Source organism: Epinephelus fuscoguttatus, linkage group LG2 (genome assembly GCF_011397635.1).
Source record: "Epinephelus fuscoguttatus linkage group LG2, E.fuscoguttatus.final_Chr_v1".
Lineage (NCBI taxonomy): Eukaryota > Metazoa > Chordata > Actinopteri > Perciformes > Serranidae > Epinephelus > Epinephelus fuscoguttatus.
In genome coordinates, this window is record NC_064753.1 from 3,520,369 (window position 1) to 3,530,039 (window position 9,671).

The following is a 9,671-nucleotide window of genomic DNA, read 5'->3' on the forward strand; positions in this document are numbered from 1 at the left end:
CTATCAATCAATCAATCAATTTTATTTATACAGCCCAATATCACAAATCACAATTTGCCTCACAGGGCTTTACAGCATACGACATCCCTCTGTCCTTATGACCCTCGCAGCGGATAAGGAAAAACTTCCCAAAAAAACCCCTTTAACGGGGAAAAAAAAACGGTAGAAACCTCAGGAAGAGCAACTGAGGAGGGATCCCTCTTCCAGGACGGACAGACGTGTAATAGATGTCATACAGAACAGATCAGTATAACAAATTAACAGTAATCCACATGACACAATGAGACAGAGAGAGAGAGAGAGAGAGAGAGAGAGATAGAGAGAGAGATGCAGGCAATGACAGTAGCTTACAACAACATTATTGAAAGTAATAATATTATAGTTATAGTTCTGGCTACTGTGGTACAATATGTTGAAAGTATGTATTAATATCTGGCAGTATACATGTGTGACAATAGTCGTGTATAATAACAGTAGAAGTATGACTAATGACTAATGATGGCAGCAGCAACAGCAGCAGCAGGAGGCATCTGGCAGGACCACGGCAGCAGCACAACCACACACGTCACGCTGTCCAGGCACCGCTGCGATATGAGTTAATCTGAGAGACAGTGGAGCACAAAGGCTCCGGAGAAGAAGCTGAGTTAGTGACATCCAGAATGGCCGAGTTAGCAAGATGCAGAAATAGAATACGAGAGAGAGAGAGAGAGAAGAAGAAGAAGAAGAAGAAGAGAAGGTGCCCGGTGTATTATAGGGGGGTCCTCCGGCAGACTAGGCCTAAGTCAGCCTAACTAGGGGCTGGTACAGGGCAAGCCTGAGCCAGCCCTAACTATAAGCTTTATCAAAGAGGAAAGTCTTAAGTCTAGTCTTAAATGTGAAGACGGTGTCTGCCTCCCGGACCGTAACAGGAAGATGATTCCACAGGAGAGGAGCCTGATAGCTAAAGGCTCTGGCTCCTGATCTACTTTTGGAGACTTTAGGGACCACGAGTAACCCTGCGTTCTCAGAGCGCAGTGTTCTGGTGGGATAATAAGGCACTATGAGCTCTCTAAGATATGATGGAGCTTGACCATTTAGAGCTTTATAAGTTAACAGTAGTAGTAGTATTATAAGAAACTAGAGCCCTGAATCTCACAAGCCAATCAAGTCTTGTAAAAAAAGTCCTAATTCTTCATAAACATACAAACCCTGCCTGTGTGGCTTAGCATAGCACCATTAGACAAAGGCCTCCCTACATTTTATTGATCTTTTGTGATTTAAAGGGACACTCCAGTTATTTCATATTACATTTCCATAAACAGCAGCAGAGGCTCATATCCTTACTTTTTATCCCTAATATAGCTCAAGCTCCAAAAACATCAATCGTGACAACAGGGCTTGAACCCGAAGAACAAACCAGCACTAACTCAGTAGGGTTCTCCCCTTCAGGGCTTGAACCCTAAAAATCCCACAATATCATTTATTTCATATTTCAGTTTTTAGCAGCGTTTTCACTTTCACAGAAAATAATGCATAAAACAAACAAACAAACAAACAAAAAAATGATTCATGCCAGGTTCAGAGTACACAACATCTCTTCTGACAGTCAGTATGTCTGAATAGGCCATTGTGGAGTCATAAAATCTTGCATTACTTGGCCGACAGACATCACAGACTACATACTGGTCCATGACCAATCATCTTTTTGTATTGTTATTATAATTACTATTATTAATTCACTCACTGTGGCTGTTCATGTCCCAGCCAAACTATTATTGTATTAATGTCATGAGTGCCACCAGATAGTAGGAGTCAAGTCACTGAATCCTCCACAACAACTTCCTGCAAATGTTTCGCAATAAAGGCCTTTTGTAGAATATGAAGGGATTCTCTCCACCGCAATGATAAGAGGCTTTTAATTTTGAAATGACCGCATCATGCATTAAATTTAACAGGACAAACAGGAGCAGATTACAAATAACAACGAAAAATAGATGGAATAAAAAATAAAGACCTGTGTGTAAAAATATAGGCCTGTGCTTAATGTTGTTTGTTTCAAATGAAGCTGGCACTCTCTGTAGTTGTGTTAAGTAAAGACCCAGCCCCTATTTGTAAATTGTATTCCTTTATATCCTTCTCCATTATGAAGAATTAACATTTTCTGCTAGCTTGATGCTAATTGCAGAATTGACCAGGTTGCTCAAGTGCCTCTGCTGTTTCATGCCAGCATTTTTCTTTTTGCACTCTGTCGTGGTAGTGCTTAGCAAAAATATCAGAAAGGCTGTGGTGTTATCATACAGTTGTCCGCGCAGCAGATCACTCTGTGTTCATATGAGTCAAACTGATGGTAAAAAACAAATAAATCAAATCAAGCATGCTAGTCCTTTTTAAAAAATGTTGCGAGGCATCCCTGACGCAGCGTTGTCATCTGCTATGACACACTACACGGGATATAACGACTGATTATCATGCATGACACTCACTGTCGTTCATGATCCGAGCCGACACTATAGGATGGCTGCGTTGGGCTATAATTGTACCGATACCTTGTAGTCTGAACTAGGCTTGTGCCAGTTTGAAAATTTTACAGCCCATTTGATTTAAAGCCAAATATCTAACCGAACCGATAGATCAAATTGTATACCTAATTTTACCACTGGGGGTCGCATTTGAGCTATTTTTCCCAATAAAAGCCCATTATAGGTGTAATGCGCTTCCAATCCACTAGGTGGCGGTGATGCTGTATTAACCGCCAATATGCTAGGTTACACAAGAAGAAGAAGAAGCAGGACACCAAGACATCAGGGCAAAGACGGTGGATAAACCAGTTATAATAGTAGTAATAGTACAGTATAGAATACTGTATAGTACAGTAGTAATCCAGTATCTTTGGTTAGGGCAGCAAACTGAATGACTGCTGACTCCCTCGCACTTTTCCCCGCCCCTAATCAAATTTGATCTCTCGCTGCAGCAGCAAACAGCTGAGCGGAGCTGCTGAGTCCCTCTGCAGCCTCTGAGACAAACTAAACAAAACACTTGTAGGCTCCTCCACTTTATTTATAAACAAACATAAACCTTATTAAGTTGTCATAATGCATGCTATAATGCAATGCAGACCGAACCGGTTAAACCGGAAATCGGCACAAGCCTAGTCTGAACCCAGCATTACTTAATGCACTGAGTTACAGAGGCTAGTGAAACAGCAGCCAGCTCACGTGTGAAATTGGAGTTTGACTCTTGACTATTTTTAAATACTGACTTGGTCTCCCCATAACTATCAAACTGATTATGACATGTAAAAATCCATGGAGTGACCCTTTAAATTCGACATTTGTTATTTAAATCACCAGACAATTTAACCATTACGGGATGACAATATGACATATTTAAATGATTGTGATTGTTGCCTCTGTTTCTTTTAAGTTGTGCAGCACCCTAGAGGGTCAGTGGTAACACAGCAAAAACACAGTGTCCAATATACACTTACCCTAACCTGGTCAACCTCAACATAGTATTATGCTCATGTGTGTTACACAGTCATGCTAATGTATACAGTATACTGTGAGCACATAATCTCCTCAAAACGTATGTGTTCCCAAAAGGATGATTCTGGTTTATCACAACTTTGGCCACTATTTCTATTATAAATTGTCATGGGACATTGTCCCTTTGTCGTGGGACACCATGACATAACAAGAAACACAAGCAGTCAGACAATCAGTCAGCTTTTAGACAAACTAATAGTTTAACCCGATTATCAAAACCAGTAAGATCAGTATGGTACTGTAAATGGAAACGAGAAGTCAGTTTATAACTTGTGATAAATGTTTAAACATCAGACAGTTTTATTATTCTTTATCGTGATTTGCTGTGTTGCCAGATAGTCAGCAGTTAACTTGGTGTGTATAATATATCTGAGCAGAGTGATGATGACCAAAACTATAATGAAGTGAGTGAGTGAGTAATAAACCCGAATTATGCTTTAAATTAGGCTAACAAGTGATGCCAACCATTTCAGACTATTACTTTGCAAGTTTTGTGACTTCTCCTCTTCATGTTGATCTTCCTCTTATTCATCATTCCAGTCTGTACAGATGTAAAGGGAAAGTGCGGTCAGTCAAGTGTGGCATCCACTTGCCTTTACTGAATTCGTTTGTTAGTCCAAAAGGAGTGTAAGGCAGCCCCAGGGCTCCAGGAGACATCTGTGGGTAGATACAAAAAGCCAGGTTCATGTGCTCTGTCATTGTAAGAGTGTTACTCTATTGTGGCTTTGTTAACAGACAGGATGCCAGCAACTCCACACTTTCTTTCTCCTCCTACAGTACGTGCTCCATGCATTGATAAAGCAATCTTTATGCTTATTCCTCCCTTAAACATTTTACTGGATGTGTAGATTTCATGTTCATGCCTGGTTTGTTTCTGTTTCTCTTCTTTGACAAAAATGTTCTACACAGTACCAACGATGGTTTCTCTACCATAACCACTGCAGAATGCTCTGTGGTGCTTCAAAGAACCCTTTTGGCATACACAGACTTAAAACAGCTTCACTAAGTATCAGGAAAAGGTTATTCTAGGTTGGCACCAGAAAAGAACCATTTGAAAATGTGTATTCAAACAGATTATTTAAAGAAAATACATCATATTTATCTTTTATTTACCAGTTTGTTTGTTGTTTACTTGTTGCTGTAAATTTGGAAATGAAATGCACTGTGGAGTCATAACAGAAGCACTGCCACATTACAAAACCCATGAAGCACCCTCCTATTCTGGGCGGAGACTGCTGGTTTGTCATAGAGAAAAACATATACACAGTGTGCATATGTATGTTTGGTGTCTGTCATATCATTCGTCCAGGTGCTGTTCCTCCCATGTAGATGTGGGGATTGCACTGTAGGGGTCCATGATGACCTTGGCGCAGCGGATGATCATGGCTACCAGCAGCAGGCAGAGGAAGGCAATGCAGGCCAGAGTCAAGCCCTGGTCCACGTCCACAAAGGCTGGCTCTTCAGTGCCCTCCACCTCCATGACTGCTGTTGTCTGCTGCTGCTGTCCTCAGACACGCCTACACACCCTGCTGCCATCCTGTAAACCTGACTGGAGATACACAGAGAGAGGAAGAAGATACATATGTTGAGTCATGTAGATGACTGAGGGACTAAAGCCATGACATCCTCACAAAAGCCATCACAAAGAGTGTGTCTCAAACTCAAACATACTTTCGTTAGTACACTTCAGTATAGTACACTATGTGCACTATGTACTTCTTGCATTGTGCACTAATTTTAACAGGGCAGTGTTGCCTCAAATCACGCTCTGTTGTTCAGCACTCACCGGAAGTGACAAAAGCTTTTTCTTTTCTTTTTTTAACCATCTCTTCATTTTTGTCTTCTTTTTAAACAGATGATGGAACATTACTGCCAACATTTGACCGCTATCTCCACCCACAAACTTATGCTACAACATCGATGCTGATTAAAATGTGCCACCATAGCTAGAGGCAAGTTGGGCAGCTAGCGAATGCTAACGTTAACTAGCAAGCTAACATTAGCATGCATTATTGTGCCAAATCATTACAGACCCAACAAATATTACTGATGGCTGCTCAACAGTATTGGTACATAGTGCAATTACCATGTATAACTAACAGGCTCCTTGTTATCCCCAGACACCTTGTCAAAAGTTGAGAAATTTGTTATGTAGTGGAAACTACGTCACAAAGATTGCAACCACTGAGGGTAGTGTCCGTCATTCCACACAACTTTTGGACTGTTAAGTGCGCCAGTACTACACTGCATTTTCCCATGCGGTGTGAACACACTTGGCATACTTGTGCACTTAAAATATTAAGTGTTTAGTACAGAAGTATGTGATTTGCGACACACTGAAAATGTCCAACATGCCTGAGGCCACATTCACATGAATGTGTATCTCTGGGAATCTGGTGATTTCCCACAAATGTGAAATGTAAAAGGGTCCAATGTATGTAAGAAGAGAGGAAAAGCAGCTCTCTGTCATCTCCCTGCTTCTACAACTCTGTTCACCAAAGCAAGAGAAAAAAAACATGCCCTGGTTCTTTATACAAAATGTTATGAATGCCACATTGTATATTTTAGCCTGGGGGTGTGAGGAGATATAGTGGCAATATGAATGTATACAAAGTTATGTGTGACCTTTCAGCACAAGGTGTTTGGTTTGTTTCACTTGATGAACCAAATAATTACAGTGTTATTAGTCTATCACAGTCTAATTACACTCGATGCACTGGACCATAAATTCAGAATGAAAGGACCCAGAAAGCTTTAACAGTGTATCAGTTGTTGTTGTTCAGGTCTCAAGCAAGTTACTGTGGTGACAAGACACATTCATGTACCTTCCTTTGCGGGTTTGTAGTGTTGCATGAAGTTGGATGTTGTGGTGGTCATGCCACTGATTTTTGAGCTGCAGACCTTGCGTACTCCTTTTCTCTTCTGTCTCTCAAAATCAAGGATCCTTCCTTGGTAGGATGAGTCCTTCCAAGAAAGTATCCTTTATAGGCAAGGCAATTGTCCTTCCTAGCATTCAGTGAACACACATTGGAACAGGCTAACAAGTGTCCCCAGATGTGTGTCACTAACCCACAGCAGACTGAGGAGGTTTCAGGGTACTGTAATAATTTTGGCACTTTTGAACAAATGTAAACAGTATTATCAGGGTCACATTTGGGGAGAATATATTTCTGGATTACACTTAAGAGTAAGTGGAGTAATGAAGTAAAGACAACAGCTGAAAAAATGTGCTAAATTATCATTTACAATACTTACATAGACGCAGAATCACACAGTGTTTCATATTTTATGGGTGTGTCACCACACTCTCTGCTACAGTAATATAAATAGTGGATCTGATCTGATGAGCCGAGCTGCTCTGAAACAGCTGACCCGCTGCCTATACATGATACCGATGTGTAATCTTCTGAAATATGTTCACCTCAAAACAAATGAGTGATGCTTTGACCTGCAGGATATTCTAATGTCTTTACTGTGGCTGTTCTCACCATGATTCCCCCGAAAAATACACTAATTGAAGCTGACAGAATGAAAGCAATTATCATGTCGTTATCATGTGAATAGTGGGGGAAGAGGGGAGGTGGACGCTCCATCTCTGCTGTAAATGATTTATTTAAAAACTTTTTTGATTTATCTAAATCACATTATTTTAAAAAATCTCATTATTTGGCAGTGGACACATTGGAAAGTGTGAATTATGAGGTTTCTGTCAGTATTTTCATGCTTTATGATAAAAATTCCTAGTGATATTAATCCAAATAAATTACATATTTATCTAAATTCTGCCGAGCAAGTGTCATTGAAGAGGCCCCACCTTCACTTCACCAGCAAATAGTGTGCAAAGCATTGTGAGGATTTTATACCCGCTGAGGATACACACATGCATCCTTGGAATTTCTCTGAAAGGAGTACTCTGTCCTCGGTGAAATTTGGAAGGATCCTTGACATTGGAACAGTCCTTCCACAGGGTTAGATGACATAGCCTCCTTGAAATTCAGCTGTTTGAGGATCCTTCATTGACTCTGAGTCATCACATATCGCTGCTTTTTCAGTGGTCTTTCATGTTTACATATTACCCACTAGTTATCCATGTGCTGTTGATATTTCCAGATACTGCAACGTATCGTAACGTATGTGGTTAGGTTGAGAAAAAAAACATCATGGTTTGGCTCTACATTCATACTGGAGGCGAACACTAGCCTCCTTGGTACAAGTCCAGGTTTGTTGTATCCATCCACCCCAGGGATGGACTGGCCATCGGGCGTACCGGGCAATGCCCGGTGGGCCAACGCACGTCTGTGGGCCGGCCCAGGTCTGTCATAATATATTTTTAAAAAGTATATAGTTTTTATTGACCGCGACGGTAACGAAGACACAAATTGGCCCATTGGTTGATTTTCTTGAAGGACATTGGACTAGTCCAATGAAATCTCTCAGCTCTCGTTGGACCGCCCCTCCCCTCCTTCCTGACTAAAGTTTGACTGACTTTGCCATTTGCAGGACCGGAGGAGTTAGAGGGAGTGTGATGACTGTGGACCCCAAAAAATGGACAAAAAAACACACAAACGAAAGGGAGGAGCAGAAAAGCTCAGAGACAAAAGGCAAAGAAATTTAAAAGTGGACGCTGCAAAATGCGCAAAAATCACCGATATGTTTGCAACCGCCAGCTGGGGGGGCGGGAGGGGGAGGCGAGTGTAGCAGTCCCGGGGCCGTCAAGTGCACAGGTGGTTGTTGGAGGAGAAGAAGCGGAGGAGGAGGGGGAGAAGGAGGAGGACGAGGTGGAGGAGGAGGAGGAGGAAGACGTGACCCAGCAGCAGGGACAGATTGAGGTCAGAATAGCTACTGCCAGTGCCACCCTGGTAAGAAGTAGTGTTGAAATGTTAGATCAGATGATGAAGAAGAGATGGACATAACAAGCAAAACCTGTGTCTCTTGCAAAGAGTGCCCCGTGTGCTGCTACAAAATCCTTCTCAGATTTAACATGATGACTCACGCATACCCCCTACTTGGGTTGGCATACAAGTTTTTGCTGACCCTGTCAATAACTCAGGTAGCCTGTGAGCGGTCATTTTCAACCCTCCGCTACATCAAAAACAGACTGAGGAATTGCCTGTCTGCCAGCAAACTGGAAGCCTTCATGTTGATGGCCACTGAAAAGGATGTCCTTGTGTCCCTTGATACTGACACAGTGATTGACAGAATTGCAGAGAGGAGTGAATTAATGAAGAAACTGCTTTTGTAAGGTAAGATTTATGACAAATAAATACATTTGTGTTAAATTAGTGGATTTAATTAAACTTCTTGACAGAAAGTAATCTGATTATTGCTTTGCTCTCTGCTCACTCCTCTCCTCTCTCAGAGTGCCCTTGCTGCTTTCAGTTGCTCCAGTTCGTAATCTTCCAATTTCATTGCCTTGCTACATATTTGTTGTTGAGGATTATCAGAGGGCCATTCAACAGTTTCTTAACCAGTATGTATATCAGACTGTTGTCTAACTATTTATTTATTTTAGTCATTATTCCTGTTACAATGCAATTGGTATGTATCACTCACTTTTTTGTCTGTCCAACTCTTTCTCTTTAAGGCTGCCCTGTCCCCCAGGGATGTTCCAGGGATGTGCCTTTCATTGGTGTGGACTTCACAGGCATTCATCACATTTGTAAGTTTACTATACTGTATACTGTTGTTATGTGATCTTGCTGACATCCACCTGGATGGTCATAAAGCCCATTACTTTTACAGAGTGACTGTAATGAATGCAACTATCAAGTATTGCATTATTTTAAAGACACCAATACTGTCAATGTATTTCTTTTGACAGTCTCATTCTCACTGTTCTCTTGACCCACCTGGCCTCTCTTTTTCTCCCCTTAGGGCATATTTGGAGTGAAGATTTGCCTTTCCCTGATGTGGAGTTCACATTTGTTCTTTTTTTTTCCATTGTGAGTTTACTAAATAGCTCTTATTTTAATTCAAGAAGAGACAGTATTAGATGAATCTAGCATATCTGACCTCACCTCTGCTTTCTGTCTCCCTCAGAGCACCAAGGTCCATGCAGCCTTTTGTCTCTCAGCATATGTAAGTACACAATCAGCTATTATCTCTCTGTTCACCTAAAGATTATTTAAACTATACCTTAACTGATTG

The 9,671-nt window shown here is 41.2% G+C and overlaps 1 protein-coding gene and 1 long non-coding RNA gene across 2 annotated transcripts; one reads left to right on the plus strand and one right to left on the minus strand.

Moving 5' to 3' along the window:
* Positions 1–4,821: 4,821 nt before the first annotated feature.
* Positions 4,822–7,479, minus strand: LOC125905632 (cortexin domain-containing 1-like). The gene is made up of 2 exons (XM_049603746.1): positions 7,405–7,479; positions 4,822–5,073 (listed from the first exon to the last, which is right to left on the minus strand). Exon 2 carries the CDS (start codon positions 5,002–5,004, stop codon positions 4,822–4,824), a length of 183 nt encoding a protein of 60 aa, XP_049459703.1. The 5' UTR covers positions 5,005–5,073; positions 7,405–7,479.
* Positions 7,480–8,436: 957 nt separating this feature from the next.
* LOC125905683 (uncharacterized) lies at positions 8,437–9,466 on the plus strand. The gene is made up of 4 exons (XR_007451683.1): positions 8,437–8,767; positions 8,884–8,994; positions 9,109–9,183; positions 9,399–9,466. It is a non-coding gene; the product is annotated as an uncharacterized LOC125905683 (long non-coding RNA).
* Positions 9,467–9,671: the final 205 nt, after the last annotated feature.

Excerpts from the sequence above, each read along its gene's own strand:
- LOC125905632 (XM_049603746.1), bottom strand. The coding sequence starts at position 5,004 with ATGGAGGTGGAGGGCACTGAAGAGCCAGCCTTTGTGGACGTGGACCAG.